This window comes from Neophocaena asiaeorientalis, unplaced genomic scaffold, assembly GCF_003031525.2.
Source record: "Neophocaena asiaeorientalis asiaeorientalis breed wild unplaced genomic scaffold, Neophocaena_asiaeorientalis_V1.1 scaffold65, whole genome shotgun sequence".
Classification (NCBI taxonomy): Eukaryota; Metazoa; Chordata; class Mammalia; order Artiodactyla; family Phocoenidae; genus Neophocaena; species Neophocaena asiaeorientalis.
The window spans coordinates 15554461-15572493 of NW_020173215.1; the positions used below are offsets into that span (position 1 = coordinate 15554461).

Sequence of the window (18033 nt, forward strand, 5' to 3'; positions counted from 1 at the left end):
ACTCAGACTGCAGTCTTCTCAAGTCATATTGGAAGGAAGATGACAATGGAGACATCTCTTCAAAATTATGAAGGAAAACTATTTCCAACCAAGAATTCTTCACCCAAACCATCTTATGAAAGTAACACAAAGATATTTTCTCAGACATAAAAGACCTCAAAATGTTTACCTTCCATGCATCTTTTCTCAAGAAGCAACTGGAGAGAGTATTCCACCACAAAAGTAAATGTTTAGTAAAGACGATAACTTAGGGTACAGAACATAGAAGATCCAATATGGGAGAGAGACGATGGTAATCTTTCGGAGGACTGGATTGTGAAGAGAAGTTCCAGGATGCCAGCTATGCACTGGATTTAAAGGGCAACTAGTTCAGTTGTAGTGACGTGACTCCTGAAACTGTCATCACCAAGACAACCACTGACATTGTTCCTAAGGACAGAATGCCCAGATAGGCCTACTCCAGATTTTTATTTATATCTGGCTTGTCTTGATGTACCTACTCACTCCACCCTGCCTTACTTCCTGGATCAGCCGAGACCACTCATTGTCACCTCCCAGATGAGGTAAAGATTCTGCTTTAATCAATTGCTAAGTGTTGGAAGACCACAAAGGGCTCAGAATCCAAAAATAAAGAACAGCACTCTTCCCATGTGACCATATACTTGCTGAACAAGCCTGCAATACCCAGCCCATACTAGAGCAATGACAGGTACCTGACCAAGATGGCGTCCTATGTTTCCAAAATTAACTCATTACACTGCTTAATGATTACCTGAGTAGAAACTCTTCAAGCTCAGTGAACCTGACGCCTGACTAGTCAGCTTGTTTCCTGGAAGCTTTCATCTAACTACGGTAATGCTGCCCCTTCCTAACTCAGTGAGCTTAGTACACTATTCATTTTTTCAAAGTAAACGATACATCCACAGACAATAAAACTGTAAAGAAAAGTAAAAGAATGTAAACACATTAAGTCAGGATAATGGCACCTCTGGGAACACGGATGGGGATAGGAGGTGGGGCACACTTAGTATTCTAAAATACTAATAATTACTAGTATTACTAATACTAAAATACTAATAATCTAAAATACTAATAATTTCTACTTTTTAACCTGAGCCATAGGTAACATGTCCTCTTTTTGTTATCCTTAAGTTGAAACATACATATTTTATACACTCTTGTTTTGTATAACACATTGCACAAAATTTTTAAATAAACCACAAAACATAGATACAGTGACTTTTAAAAAAGCCAGTACACACTGAATATTAACCTTGAATTTCCTACTCTGTATCAGACAAAGGATGAGTCCAACTTGCTAACATTAGAAAAAAACTCTTTTTCACAAATGGGGTACACTGACAGTTGAATCTTCATTCATGCTCCTTGATCAGCTTTATAATCACAGCCCACAGTCAGTACCACCCAGCTAAACAACAGCTATTAAAGAGAAGCATGGGATAGGTAAAAACTGACGAGGTCTCCACTCATCAGAAACTCAGGAGGCAACATCGTGAGCAGCATTTAAACTAGTATTGACCCAAGCAATGAATATTTACATATAGTGCAAGGGACTTATAACTTCTTTCATTCTTCTAAAATCTAATAGTATTTTTAATAGTAACATTAATCTCAGATTATCTTCTACTGTGAACTCCCCCACCCATACCCAACCAGTAGGGAATAAATTTTCTAAACTGTGAAATACTTGAGGACTAGAATTCTGTACAGGCCAATCCCTCTATCTATACTCTCTTCCCCACCAACTAGGATTGAGGACCCACTCCTTAGTTGGGTTTTGTCTTGTTTCAATATTTCTATGGTTCCTTGCCTTTAACCATAAAAAAAGCAAAAATCTTTATTAAAAATGTTCAACTCTTCTCTCTTTTAAATGAACTCCAGATCTTTGCTTCTTATTCCTGTACACACCTCTGAAAAAAATAGTCTAACTCCTTGACTCCTTATCTACATATACCTTGTATTCTAGATTCTACCACCTCATTGATACTACTCTCTCAAAATGTCAGTAAGGACCAAACTCTACTTCAGTTTTCATCCTCCTTTACCTTTTTCTGCAGACTCTTATACACTGACCAGCTCCTCATTTTTTTAAAATTAATTAATTTATTCATTTATTTTATTTTTGGCTGCATTGGGTCTTCATTGCTGCGCGCGGGCTTTTTCTAGTCGCGGCGGGCGGGGGCTACTCTTCGTTGCGGTGCGTGGGCTTCTCATTGCAGTGGCTTCTCTTGTTGCAAGCGGGCGGGGGCTACTCTTCGCTGCGGTGCGTGGGCTTCTCATTGCAGTGGCTTCTCTTGTTGCGGAGCACGGGCTCTAGGTGTGTGGGCTTCAGTAGTTGTAGCTTGCAGGCTCTGTAGTTGTGGCTCGCGGGCTCTAGAGCGCAGGCTCAGTAGTTGTGGCGCACGGACTTAGTTGCTCCGCGGCATGTGGGATCTTCCTGGACCAGGGCTCGAACCCATGTCCCCTGCATTGGCAGGCGGATTCTTAACCACTGCACCACCAGGGAAGGTCCAACCAGCACCGCATTTTAAAAATTCTTTCTTTCATTGTTTTTGTTCTCTTTCTACCACGCTGCTTTTAAGCATCTCCTCTTGACTCTTCTTCCATTCCCAGTGACTCAAATGTAGCCACATTACCAAGGTTCTGTCCTCAGCACCTCCTTTCTCTTTAGTCTGTATTACCTTCCCAGGCAACTCCACCCGTTCTTACAGTTTCAAATAGCACGTCTGTACTAACAATTACTAAATATCTATCTTCTACCCTGGCCCATCTCCTGAACTCCAGAACCAAATTTTAAATTACCAACTTAACATCATTATAGGAATGTTCAGCCAATACTTCAAACTTAACATGTCTAAATGGAACAAATTATCAACATCTCTTCCTGTTCCCCCACCCTGTGTTCTTCTCTAAACCTCAGTTTCTTCATATTTAAAAAAAGAGGTTACAATAATAGCTCAGACCTCACGAAGTCCCTTGAAAATTAAATGCCACAAAGTACTCAGCACAGTGTCTAGCACAAAGTAAGTACTCAACTAGCGATATCCATCATTACACTGTAACCATAGTAATAGTATTTAAACCTACTACTTGCTCTCAGCTTTGGAGGGCATCTTCTCACATTACAATCAGAATTTTTTGTATTACTTCTCTACACAAAAAGTTTTCATGAATACCCTTTTGTCTTAAAGGAAAGTTGAACATACTAAACAACGGTTTTTAACATTCTGTGAAATATAACCTTCAACCTACCTGTTAAGTGTTGATCTGTGTCTCCTAAAAGATGCTGAAATCCTAACCCCCAAATACTGATTCACTGATTCAAAGCAGTGGATCTGAGACGATCTGAAAATAGGGTCTTTGCAGATGATCCAGTTAAGATGGGATCATAGGATGAGCCCTAATCCAACATGACTGCGTCTTTATAACAAGGGGAAATTCGGACACAGAGAGATACACACAGAGGGGAGACAATGTCACAGGGAGAACATCATATACAAACCAAGGAACACCTGGAGCTACCAAAAGCTAGGAGAGAGGCATGGAAGAGTCTCTCTCACAGCCCTCAAAAAGAACCAACTCTGCCAAACCTTGTTTTCAAACTTCTAGCCTCCAGAACTGCGAGACAGCAAATATCTACTGTCCCCAAAAGTGAAAGTGTCCATGATTTTTGCTGAAATTACCTCCCATTATCTGTCCAACTCCTTTTCATCCACTCAGCACACAGTTCCAGGGAGTCTTCTACAATCCCCTAATCTGAATCAATTTTTCCATACCAAGTACTTCCATGACAAGTCGTTTACCTATTATTACCACTCTGCATTACCCTATATTATAATTACCTGTTTACAGATCCAACTCCTTGACAAGATAATAAGATGATGGAGAGCAAGAGTCCACTTTTATATCAAATCCATTTTTGTATCAAGTCAACTTCTGTATCCTCCTCAACAATACATACCTCATATAAACTAAACTGGCATTTAAGTATTTGTAGCTTGGTTCAAAGAAAGATAAAGCTCAATAAATTTTAATATTAACAGTTACTCATAAATTCAACATCCGCTAATCTATGATGGCGAGTAACTTCATGAGCTTTTTTCTGCCAAATGATAGGGGCCAGTGGCCACTGCACAGAGATATGCAGGTAATTACTGCTTTGCACTGTAGGCCGGAGTTAGCTATTTTTACTGGGGAAGAAGGGTGGAAAAGAAACGGATCGGGGCGGGGGTCTTTGTTTTACAATAATATACTAAAAACTTACATCCACCAGGTTATTTTATTTAGGGTCACCACACTTGCTCAAGTCACCAAAATATGCAATGATTAAATGCGTGAACGCTGCTTCAGCAGGTGTTGGCACAGCTTCCATAGCTCTCCATAAGCTAAGACTGTCAGAATTAGCAAATACAGACACAAGACACCCTTTTAAATGTGAATTTTGGATAAACAAATAATACGTCAAGAATGCCCCATGCAATATTTGGAACATACTTAAAGTAAAAAGTTAGGGCTTCCCCGGTGGCGCAGTGGTTGAGAGTCTGCCTGCTGATGCAGGGGACGCGGGTTCGTGCCCCGGTCCGGGAAGATCCCACATGCCGCGGAGCGGCTGGGCCCGTGAGCCATGGCCGCTGAGCCTGCACGTCTGGAGCCTGTGCTCCGCAACGGGAGAGGCCGCAAGAGTGAGAGGCCCTCGTACCGCAAAAATAAAAACAACAGTGACAAAAAAGAGAATAAATGAAAAAATAATAATAAAATAAAAATAACCAAAAAAAAAAATCTTAAAGTCTATATGGGTAATTTAAAAAGAAATACCATTTGCATAATATAAAACTCACAGGATAGTCTATCTCAACTAGTAAGTCATTTATTTTCAATCAACTTCACCTATTTTTAATCAAAAATACTTAGGTATTTTTATGTAAATAAACTGCAGCCATTTTAAGTATACAGTTCTATGGATTTCCATAAATGTAGGATTTATGGAAATCCCTGTATGGACTTCCCTGTAACTACCAACACAATCAAGAAACAGAATACTTCTATCACCCGAGAAGGCTCCCTTGCATCCCCCGTACCAGTCAAACTCTCACAACTACCACCACCCACCACCTACTCCCCCATGCAACCACCCGCCCACGTGGGCAACCGCCAATCTTTCTATCCCTATAAATTTTCCTTTTCTATAATTTCATATGTACGGAATCAACGGTTTGGGCTCTTTTGTATCTGAGTTCTTTAAATTAGCATAATGCTAAGATTTATACATGTCATTGCATACATCAGTAGATCATTTCTTTTTGTCGCTGAGAATCCCACTGTATTGACAGACCTCTCTTCGTATGGCTGTAATGCTCCTATTAATGCCTTGCTATCCCCCTCCCTTCCTTTCCATTCCATACCTACTTACAAATCAAACTACCAGATCATGTGGTAATAGTATATTTAGTTTTAAAATGACTGTCGAATTATTTTCCAAAGCAGGTATATTGTTTTACATCCCCACTAGCAATGTATGAGAGTTCCAGCTGCTCTACATCCTCTCCAAACATGCTATCGCTCCGGAATTTTCACCGCTCTATGATAAGCATGTAGTAGTATCTCCTTGTGTTTTCACTTTGTGTTTCCCTGATGGCTAATGATACTGGGCATTTTAAAGCGTGCTTGCGGCTTCCCTGGTGGTCCAGTGGTTAAGAATCCGCCTTCCAATGCAGGGGATGTGGGTTCGATCCCTGGTCAGGGAACTAAGAGCCCACATGCTGCCGGGCAACTAAGCCCACACGCCGCCACTACAGAGCCCACGCGCTCCGGAGACCGCGAGCGGCAACTAAGACCCAACGTAACCAAAGATAAAATAAATAAATATTTTAAAAATAAAATAAAGTGTGCTTATTGGCCATTCATAGAATTATCTGTTCAAATCTTTTCCCCAGTTTAATGTATTATCTCCAACTTATTATTATATAAGTCCTTTTATAAGTCCTTATATAAAAGGACTTATATTCCCTAAACACTTGGCAGAGCAAGAAAGCCATTTAGCTCTGTAATTTTCTTTGCAGGAAAGATCTTGACTAGAAATTCAACTTATTTAAAAGATAGAGGGCTAGGACTTCCCTGGTAGTCCAGTGGTTAAGACTCCATGCTCCCAATGCAGGAGGCACGGGTTTGATCGCTGGTCAGGGAACTAAGATCCTGCATGCTGCACTGGCATGGCCACCAAAAACAAAACAAAACAAAACAAAAAAAGAAAACAAAAAAGGATAGAGGGCTATTCAGGCTTGCTTTTCCTTTTGGAATGACTTTCGAGGAATTGCACCATATCATCTAAGTTGGCAACTTACTGGCATAAAGTTGTTCATAATATTTAGTATCTATAGTAATGTATCTTTCATTCCTAGTATTAGTAAATTTTGCCTTCTGTTTTTTTTCTTGTGCAGTCTACTTAGAGATTTATTAATTTTATTGATCTTTTCAAAGGATGAGCTTCTGGTTTAATTTCTCTATTGTTTGCCCACTTTCTACTTCATTGATTTATTTTTCTCTTCTTTCTACTTACTTTGGGTTTGATTTTATCTTCATATTCTAGCTTGCTGAGGTGAAACCTTAAGATTGATTTTCCTTTTCTAATATAAATATTTGAAGCTACAAATTTCCCTCTAAGCACTGCTTTAGCTGCGTTCCTCAAATTTGATATATTGCGTTTTCATTTTCATTCAGTTTGAATATTTTCTAATTTCTCTTGTGATTTATTCTTTAATCCACGGGTTATATAAAAGTGGGCTGTTTAATACGCAAATATTCACAAATTTTGCAAGCAGGGACTTCCCTGGTGGTCCAGTGGTTAAGACTCTGCGCTTCCACTACAAGGGGCCAAGGTTTGATCGCTGGTCAGGGAACTGAGATCCCGCATGCTGAGTGGTATGGCCAAAAAAAAAAAACAAACACTGCAAGCATATTCTTGCTAATTTCTAATATAATCCTGCTTTGGTCACACAACTTTCTCTATATGATTACAATCCTTTAAAAGTTTGTTAAATTACTGAGACGTGTAGCCCAGCATACGATCTTGGCTTACTGTCCATGTGCACTTGAAATGAATACATGCCATTAGGCACAGTGTTCCATAAATGTCCATTAGGTGAAGTTAGTTGATAATGTTATTCAAGTTTTTGATATCCTCATTGATCTTCTATCAATTACTGAAAAAGGAATGCTGCAAACTCTAATACTGTGGATTTATCTATTTCTTCTTTCAGTTCTGTCAGTTTATGCTTTATGTATTTTGAAGCTCTAATCTTGAGTGCATACACATTTAGGGTTAAGTCTTCTTGAGAAGATGGTCCTTCTATAATTTATGAAATGTCTACCTTTATCCCTGGTAACAGTCTTGTCCTAAAACCACTTCAAAATTTTTTATGATTAATATTTGCATGGTATTATCTATATCTATACTTTCACTTTTAAACTGTGGTTATACTTAAAATGAATTTCTTGTATGAAACATAAATAGGTTTGGCTTTTTTTTTTTAAACCCAATCTGCATTTTAAACAATATCTGCTTTTTTTTTTTAATATCTGCCTTTTAATTGGACTGTTTGGAATATTTATATTTAATATTATCACTAAAACAGGGTTTAAATCTACCTAACTGCTCTTTGTTATTTGTTTCATATATTACTTGTTCCTTTCACTCTGTCTTCTTTTGAATTGAGTATTTTTTAGTAACCATTTTAATTTATAGATATTAATGGCTTACTATCTATACTTCTTTGCTTTATCTTTTAGTGGTACTCTAGAACTTAAAATATGTTTCTTAACGTACCACAGTTTATATTAAAATAATGTTACTTTATGTTTTGCTTTCTGTTTTTTTTTTTGCGGTATGCGGGCCTCTCACTGCTGGGGCCTCTCACTGCTGTGGCCTCTCCTGTTGCGGAGCACAGGCTCCGGATGCGCAGGCTCAGCGGCCACGGCTCACAGGCCTAGCCGCTCCGCTGGCATGTGGGATCTTCCCGGACCGGGGCACGAACCTGTGTCCCCTGCATCGGCAGGCGGACTCCCAACCACTGCGCCACCAGGGAAGCCCGCTTTATGTTTAATGTAAAAAGTTTACAGCAGTGTTCTGTCATGTCCTGCCTCCCATCCTTTGTTCTACTGCTGTCATACATTTACTTCTTTTACTTCTTCACATTGTAAACCCCACAATTCAGTTATTATTTTTGTCTTAATTATCTTTTCAAAAAATTTAAAACTGATTTTAAAAAGTATTTTATTTTCACCCACACATTAACCATTTCTCCAGCACTTTTCAATGCTTTATGTATACATAAGTTTTAATTTGTTATCATTTACCTTCTGCCTAAAGAACTTCTTTGAGCATTTCTCATAACACACGTCTGCTGGTGATACATTCAGCTTTGGGTCTGAGAAAAGCTTCACTTTGAAGGATATTTTCACTGGATGTATAATTGTAGGTTGACAAGTTTTATTTCTTCAGCAATTTAAGGAAGTCATTACCCTCTGACTTGCATAGTTTTAATAAAGACGTCTGTAGTCATTATCTTCGTTCTTCCGTATGTAATGAGTTTTTTCCTCTGGAAGCTTTTTTCTTCCCCTCCCCCCATATTTCTCACTGCCTCTTTGATCAGGTCTTTATTCAAAATTAGCTGTCCAAAATGATTTGACCGTTACAGATTAAACAAATTTAAGTTTATGCAGCAGCCTTCTTTTCTTCTGTGGTGAGTTCCTTTTCTGCAGGCTTCTTTTCAACTGCTGGTTTCTTGGTCACTGCAGCCTTTTTTCCCACCAAAGGCTTCTTCTGCTTCTTAATGCCAACAGCCTCCTTTCCTTTCTTCCCCACCACAGGCGTCTTTCCTGGAAGCCCCTTCTCATCTGATCTGGCTTCTAGGGCTGCTGCTGCCCCATCCATCCGGATTTTGTGGTTCTTGGCCTGGCGAAGAACGGCGTTCCGGCGCATGGTCTTTGCATACGGGTTGAGCTTCAGTGATTCTCAGGTTTTTCAGTGGACTCTTCTTCGGGACTCTGTGATGAATCTTCTCACGTGGTGCTCGGAGGGCTCTTTGGATCTCTGGGCTTTTCAAGATTCTGCTAAGGTCTGTACTGAGCAGCTTGTGCATGGGGAGGTTGTAGCTACTTTTTTTTTTTTTTTGCGGTACGCGGGCCTCTCACTGTTGTGGCCTCTCCCGTCGCGGAGCACAGGCTCCGGACGCGCAGGCTCAGCGGCCATGGCTCACGGGCCCAGCCGCTCCGCGGCATGTGGGATCTTCCCAGACCGGGGCACGAACCTGTGTCCCCTGCATCGGCAGGCGGACTGTCAACCACTGCGCCACCAGGGAAGCCCTGTAGCTACTCTTGAGGGGAGCAGCTTTACGCCAAGTGCCATACAGCTCATCTAACTTGCAGAAAGCACTTTCCGTCCAAATGCAGGAACGTAGCACGTGCCCACCAGGAGCAAGTTTCAAAAGGTTCGGTTTGCTCACATTAGGCAGAGTAATTCCAGGGATGTTTCTGAAGGCCTTGACGATGCGCTCATTACAGACGACGCAGGGTCTCCTGCACTGGATACGGTGACGGTTTCTCATTTAGCTTTTGCCAGCTCTCATTCTCCGAGAGGCGTAGACCTTTCTGATATCATTCCAAGCCTTAAGCTTCTTCAGAAGCAAAACAGCCTGCTTGGTCTTCTTGAAGCCTTCAACTTTGTCTTCAACCACCAAAGGAAATTCAGGAACTTCCTCAACACGATGACCTTCAGACACAACCAGTGCTGGTAACGCTGAGGCAGCCAGTGCAGAGCAGATGGCGTATCGCTTCTGCATTATGTTCACTCTGCGGTGCCAACGTCGCCAGGTCTCGGCGGGCGCAAACACGTGGTCCCCGCGACACATATTTTCAAAAGCACCCTGGCCAGAGTGGTGAGTCCCGCCACTTCGAACTCTGGGAATTCGAGCCACAGCTCTGCCAGTATCCCAAGATTCAGCACTGGTTCGATGACCTGCTAATTCACTGACAGCACAGGGCTGTGCTGTTTTTGCACAAGTTGGTGCAAAGTTCACAATATCTGGTCAAATCAGAGCTTGAACACAGCAGGCAAAGTGACATTTGTGCCAGATGGCTCCCCGTTTTCGGAGTACATGGATATCAGTGGGTGAGCACACACCACGGCGGGGAGGGGAGGAGGCCACGCTCCTCTCAACCCAGCGGCTCCCAAAGGAAAAGCTCTCCGGAAGCTTTTAAGATTTTCTTTCTGAAATTGGCTCTCAGCAGTTTCATTATGATGTACCTAATAACGTACCAGTGTATTTGATACAGATGTACCAGTCTATTTGCTCTCTGCTTTATCCTGTTTAGGGTTTAAGTTTCTCAGATCTATGGGTTTATATTTTTCATCAAACCTGGAAATTTTTATAGCCATCATTTCTTCACATGTTTTTTCTGTTCTCTCATTCTGGTACTCCAATTACATTATGTTAGACAACTTGATATTGTCCCACAGGTAACCAAGTCATTGTTCTTTTTTTTTTCTCTTTTTTCAGTTTTTCTCTTTGCGCTTCATAAAGTAGTTTCTATTGCCCTCTTCAAATTCACTGGTCTTTTCTTACACAGTACCAAAGTTATTTTTAATCTTATACAGTGAATTTTTCTTTTCATATAGTATATATTTCATTTCTAGGGGTTTCATTTGGTTCTTCTATGTCATTTACACCTCTCCTCTGAGATTCATGTTTTCTTTACATTTCTTGAGCGTATTTATAATAGCTGTTTTGAAATCTTATCTGCTAATTTCATCATATCTACCATTTGTATTTGTTTTCATTGACAGTTTTTTCTCCAAGTTATATTATTCCTGCTTCCTTGCATTCAACATGATTGGGTATTTCATATGTCAAATTTACATTGTTGGGTAATACTTTACATTGTTCTATTTTAATAACGTTTACTCTGACAGATAGCTACATTACTTACAGATCAACTTTCAAGGCCTGTTTTTAACCCTTTTTAGGGCAAGTCTGGACTCCCCTTTATTCTAGGGCTAGTTCAGCTCTACTGTAAGGCATGACTCTTCCAGAGTCTCCAATGAATGCCCCGGGCAGTTAACAAGGACCCTCCACTCCAGCTGACTGGAACTCTAGGATCTCCCGGCCCTGAGTGAATTCTGCAGGTTTTTTCAGTAAATTACTGAGTTTACACCATTCTGACCATTCTTTGCCTGGCTTCACAGAGTTTCATACTACAGCTGGGGGCTCATTCAGCTCAAGACTAGGGGAACCCAAGGCTGAGTTCCGACGTTCTTCCTCTGGGCAGCTTCTTCCTTTCAGATACTCTGCCCCTCAAATTAGTTGCATTAGCCTCTCCAAATTCCAAATTTTGTTTCCTCAGCTCAGCGACACCGTCACACCCTGCTTGGATTCCTCCTTCCCACGCTGTGGTCCAGAAAGTGGCTCCAGGCAGTAAGTCAGCACACCCACTTCTCTCTTCTCAGGAGGCACAGCCTGGCACTGCCTGTCGTCCGACTGTCTCAGTCCATTCGTGCCACGATAACAAAAGGCCGGACTAGGTGGCTGAGCAACAGCAGAAATTTATCGCTCACAGTCTGGAAGCTGGGAGTCCGAGATCAGGGCAGCAGCGTGACCAGGTGGGGGCCTTCTTCCAGGCCGTAGACTTCTTGGTGTACCCTCACGTGACAGAAGGGGCAAAAGATCCCTCTGGAGTCTTTTATAAAAGCTCTAACCCCATCCATAAGGGTTCCCCCCCCCCATGACCTAATCACCCCCCTAAAGCCCTACTTCCGAATACCTTCCTAATCATCATCATCTTTGGAAGTCTGGATTCAACCTAGGAATTTCGTGGGGGTCACAAACATTCAGACCGCAGCCGCATGTCTCAGAACCGTGCTTTCATATGTTTTGTTCACTTTCCTAGTTGTTTATGGTGGGAGTATAAATCTGGTCTCAGTTATTCCATCACCGTGTAAAGCGGAAGAACTCCCAATCTTGTTTGTCTGGAAGCAGACGCCCTCTAAAACTTGCACTCATTGTGTTTTTTAAAATATACTTAAATCCTTTTTTATTTTTTCTGCATTAATTCCCCATTTCTACGAGACCTACCTGCTATATATTTCCTTTGCAAAAACTGCTCTGGCTCCTCCTTTATGTTTGCTCTTCCATATAATCTTTAGGTCCATATGACCAACTTCCCCCAAACTTGCCCTAGCATCTGATAGAGATGGAATTAAATATATAGATTAATTGGAGGAAACTGACATCCTGCCTAATACTGACCCTTCTCGCTTCTCTTACCCTAATACGAAGTATATCTCTCTGTTTACTGAAGTCTACTTAAGTATCATTAATTAGTTTTCTTCAAACAAGTCCCATGTATCTTTTACATTTATTCTTCAACATTTTACATTTGTTTATTTTCTGAAAGAGATCTTATTTTCCATGATCTCTTCTAATTACACTCTTTACAAAAGAAAGCTAGATATTTTTATGTTAATTTTGTACCCACCAAACTACTAGGCACTCTTATTAGCTCTAGTGTGTTTTCGTGGATTCCCTTTGGTTTTCCCAGGTGGCAAATCATATTATCTGCAAATAATAATTTGGTCTCCTTTATAATATTTATGTATTTTTTCATTATCTGGTCTGATTACAGGAAAATGTTAAATAATAGTAATGGTAGTGCACATACTGACTTTCTCTCCAACTTTAGAGAAAATACTCCAGTACTTCACCATTAAATAGGATTCCAGCTCTTGATTTTAAGTTTCTTTAATAATGTTAAGGAAATATACATCTATATTATTAAGAGTCTTTATCAGGATGAATACTGAATTTCATAAAAGCCTATTTCATCAAGTATTTTATCCTAACATATCATATGGCATATTAGTAGGTGTATATATTATATTAATGGTTTTCTTAAAATTGAATTCTCCCTATGTATCTAAATCCTATTTGGTAATTGGATTTTTTAATATATGGCTGCATTTTATAAATTTATTGTGATTTTATTTATGATTTTTGTATCTATACTCATTAGTAAGATTATAGTTTACTTTCTTTTGGTATCTTTGTCAGAAATAGAATTATCCTAATTTAATAAAATGTATTACTTTTATAAACAGTAATAAAGTTATAAAAAATAAAGCCTAAAAATCACTAACAACTCTCCAAATGCCCACCACTTCTCTTTTAATTAAAAAAAAAATTTTTTTAATGGAGTATAGTTGACTTAGAATGTGTTGCCCATCACTTTTTAAACATTTATTTTTTCTTCAGATTCTGGAGCTATCGTAATAAAATCCTGACAGGTCATTTTTCCACCCCAAGCTACACTTTAGAGTATACATAGTTTAGATATATATTATACATACATTCCTGAATAGCTGCTTGTAAGACAAAATTCTATCTTTCAAATACCACTATCCCCAAAACTCACTTTGTAAAATCAGGAGACGTTTTAGATACTAGTGGCTTTTCTTTCTTGTAGGAATTCTCTTCCCCAAGTGTTTCTACAGCCCAATCCCTTATGCTATTTAGGTCTAAACTAAAGTGCCACCTCTTCAGAGAAGGCTTCCTTGTCCACCTAATTAAAATACCGCTACCAACTTTCCATCTCTCTCTAGCCCTGATTTATTCTTCATAACCACTGTGAAATACTTTATCCCCAGTGCCCAGAAAAGTAACTGACATTCAGTAAGTGGTCAACTAATGTTTGTTGAAGGAACAAATGAATGAAAGTAAGTGGGCACCCACTTACTTGGGTATAATTTGAAGAAAAAGTCCCCAAGAATAGTTTCCTCCTTTCTGGTGCCACACTTCCTAAAATGCCTATGACAACCTTATAAGGCTACTGCATAAATCATTAATCAATAATGCCCTGGTAAAATTATTTCACTTATCAGATTCTTTCTTCCATAATAATCAGTTCTTCAAGCCTTGAACACCTGGGGTTCCATGTAAATGAAGAAAAGTATAGAGTCTTCCAGAAACAAGCTCGTACTCTTTTTCTCATAATAGCAGTACCCAGTCAGCATATGGTAAATATAGTCTGCCTACTGTTCTTGGCAGCTCCCCCCATAGAATTAAATACCAACGGAGTAAAACTATGGGGCAAAGAGAAAGTACTTGAAGAAGCAATAATTAGTCTGGGTGATATAGGAGGGGACAGAAATCCCGAGCCCCTCATTTCTTTGGAGAATCATACCTGGAAGTAATCATACAGAAAGTGAATCTTTAAGAAAGAAGTAGAAATTGATTATGAGAATAAAACATGTTCTTTAGCTGTGGCTAAAGACTTTGAACCAGTTTTCGATTCAAATACAACAGGAACATTTCAGTTACCCGGTCCACTGAAAACAAACCCACTGAACTTGCCCACAGCTATCTTGGAAGACTGCACAGACACCAACCAAGCAAGCTAGAAGAAAAATCCAGATTCCAGAACACACAGCCTGACATCCTAACTTGTTTCTCAGTCATGGTACTAAGTACCAGTAAGAGCAGTATCTTTCACAGAATACAGAAAAAAACAGATTTTTAAAAATACAGTAAACTCTCCATTTTCTCATCTTATCTCTGACCAAATATTTGTCCATTATTGTGACAGCATTATTCCATTTTAATTTAGATACTTCCCAATAGTCAGTCTTTATTGAATGGTGGGAACAGAAGCCAGGCCCTGGAAGTCCATATATTTCTGGTACTGTTACTTTTCTACTCCCATCTCTTATTCTTTAATGTTATCAATAACAAAAAAAATAACCAAATATGCGAAAGCTGCAAAATTCTTCAAGTATAAAATTTCAAATACTGAACTTCCTTTCTGATTTACCAATTATCTAAATTCTTAAGTATAAATAACATGATTAAAATATGATGGATTCTCACTAGATGTAATTACTAATTACTGAATTAGATGTAATAACCAAAAGACAAAGGTAACAGCTAAAGGAGACACAAAAGTCTAAATTAAGATGAATGTAACTTAGGTGTTTAGGTATAGTACATGCCTATACACTCTCAAATCCAAAACAATGGATTCTGTTAGGAATTTAAATCTCTCAACTAGTACTACAGTGTTCTTTCTTTCAATTTTTTCCTCCCAGTTCATTCCAATATATGCAATGTTCCAACAACTCAGGCCCAGCAGTCCCTTCCTCAACCTTCTATTGCCTAATTACATGAGGACACATGACATACATACACAGTCTCATGCATTGTATATTTCTCCTCTCAAATACCTGTTCCCCATTAAATTCAAAATCAGTTCATGCATTGATTTCTATGAACAAAACAGAAATGTAATACATTGGATGCCTAACCTCTTGATTTTCTACTCCACTGCTGGAAAGCTCCAAAACAGAACCTCCACTGTCAACTACTGCTGATGTCATTGTTTATTCCCTGAGGAAGCTTCAAACGCAATCAGTCGACGTAATTAAAGGTTCATGGATGATTGCCAGTGTTACAGGTTTGCACTGTCATGTTTTAAAAGTCCACAGAGAAGGAGTGGAGTAGATATCCAGAAATCCAGTCTTCTGAAGATGAATAACCAGAGAGCCTAAAAAGAGGAAGAATTGAAAAATTATTAAAAAGATACAAAATGGATATAAAGCACAACCTATTTTGCATCCAATGTTTAACATTTTTGTAAACTAAGAGAAGATAGGCTTATACAGCCCTGTGTCAAAAGAGGGCAGTAATGAACATGCTGCTCAGAGCTGTCAAGTTCGTGAACAATCTGAAGTAAGTTCTTACCAAGCTACTGCACACTGGTGACCTGATGACATCTACATTCTAAGAGATAAAATGTTATAACTTTCTCCCCTTATGAAGATGTACTATTATTCCTGAAATATTCTGGTAAAAATTCCTGAAATTAAAAAAAAATTTATGCACTGAAAACACAAAACATGCTGGACCAACTTCCAAAATTATTCATCTATTTAACAAATTAAAAGATTTATTGGCTTGTAAATATTTTTTTTTGACCGTGCCGCACACCGCGCAGCATGTAAGATCTTAGCTCCCCGACGAGGGATCGAATCCGTGCCCCCCCCACCCCGCCCCGCCCCGCCGTTCAAAAGCACGGAGTCTGAACCACTGGACCACCAGGGAAGTCCCTGGTTTGTAAATGTTGCATTCGTCTTTGGCTGATTTGGCTTGTTTATGTGAATAATTAATTAGAATTATCTTTTTTCTGCTATGGTAGCAATCTCATTTTGTGTTCACATTTTGAATACTCATACAAGGTCTATAAAATAGATTAATTTGAGTAACTTATACTTTCAAACAAAGTAGTTTGAAAATAAGGTCGTGAAATGACTTGGAATGACTTTAATATACTTTATCATTCTTTCCTCAATAATTTTTTTGCTATTGGTTCAAAATGCAGTATAGCAAAGGGTTTCAAGAAAACGTAATTAAAGCTTTTTCCCTACTAGAGATGAACACCAGTATGTACATCACCTAGATTTATGCATTAGATTATTCTAATAATTCTAAAAAGTTACACTTTATTTGATTTTGTGTATGTTAAATATTTCATAGAGAAATTACAGAGATTTCTGACAGGATTTTTTTCCCACAAAAATTTAAGAATGCAAAAAAATTAAGCATATTTAAAGAGAAAAGAATAACCGTTTCTAATTAACCATTCCATTAATATGTGGCCTATATTAAATTTGAACACTGGTACCATACAGATATGGAAATAAAATATTAAAGAATTTCCATAAACTTATACAATAAAAAGAAATACCTGGAAAAAAAAGCAGAAATTTCACCTCACTACTTAAGACCCATTCAGTACTATTAGTCTCCTTTTTGATCTTATCAACAGAAAATGGGATAGAAAGTATTTGTATCTTAAGAGTAAAAATTAAGAAAAATCCACAATCCCATCACACTAAAGCTTACGGTTATCACACAAGGTAACAACTATGTTCAATTTCTGTTTTCTAATCATATAGATAGTAATAGCAGAAATAACTTTTACTTACAATTTGAATGTTAAGTAGTCTAAGCATCCTTCACTATTTTCACAACTTGGCAAGAGTTAAAATATAAACCAGCAGCTCTCTGGAACTACTAGTGGGGGGAAAAAGACAGTATTAATATAATTCTATTAAAAAATATTTTGCCCAAAATAGGTGTGATTCTGACAGCAGGTACTTATTATAACAAACCATCCCCAAAGCCTGATGGTACACATTTTATAATGAACATAATAAAGAAATTACTCCTGGGTTATTGAGGAATCAAGAGTTTTTACCAAACTTAAAATTTTAGGTCACCACTAGATACCAAGTATTGAGTAACGACAGATTCCAACATACATAGCTTACACCCCACATCATGGGCTATATTTCAATCAACCAACAGGATTTGAACACATGGCTGCAGGTATAACCCCAGATCCCCAGAAGTATAAAATCAAGTTTAAGAAGACTAACCCAATCAACTATACTTCAATAAAAAACAAATACGTGAGTTAATTAATTTTAAAGACCTAAAAAATTTTAAAGTTTAGAAAAAAATGACTAACCCAGAAAACTACTATTGAACGACGCTAATGATATATTATTGCTGATAACTTTCCTGCTATTCACTTTCTTGCTGTCTCACCCTCCAAACTTTGCACCCATACAAATCTAACACCCCGAGCCTCCTCAAGTAGCCCTCCTCCTTTCTGAAGCTCATCTGTGCACTGGATCTTAGGCCTTGTTCCACCAATTATTCCCTCTTTTTCCTTAACCTTCTCTTTCTGAACATTGGGTTCTTTCCCTCAACATCTAAACATTTATAAGACTCTCTCAACTTTTTTTTTTTTTTTTTTTTAATTTCTTGGCCGTGCTGCGTGCAGCATGAGGGATCCTAATTCCCGGACCAGGGATGGAACCCGTGCCCCCTGCAGTGGAAACTGGAGTCTTAACCACCAGACCACCAGGGAAGCCCCAAGACTCTCTCATCTTAAACATGACTCCTC

General features: G+C 38.8%; 1 protein-coding gene and 1 pseudogene across 5 annotated transcripts in view; both read right to left on the minus strand.

Annotated features, from left to right (window-relative positions):
• The window catches only part of ELF2 (E74 like ETS transcription factor 2), a 73687-nt gene extending 56550 nt beyond the window's left edge, over positions 1 to 17137 (minus strand). For all 5 annotated transcript variants that reach the window (XR_003003303.1, XM_024745045.1, XM_024745042.1 and 2 more), the window contains exons 1-2: positions 17048 to 17137; positions 15368 to 15606 (exon numbers count right to left, since the gene is read on the minus strand). Coding sequence is in view for 4 of the 5 variants with exons in the window: in XM_024745045.1 (XP_024600813.1) it covers positions 15368 to 15439 (72 nt within the window). In the remaining variant the exon portion in view is untranslated. The remainder of the gene's footprint in view (positions 1 to 15367; positions 15607 to 17047) is intronic.
• Positions 8222 to 11853, minus strand: LOC112399799 (60S ribosomal protein L4-like; annotated as a pseudogene).
• Positions 17138 to 18033: the final 896 nt, after the last annotated feature.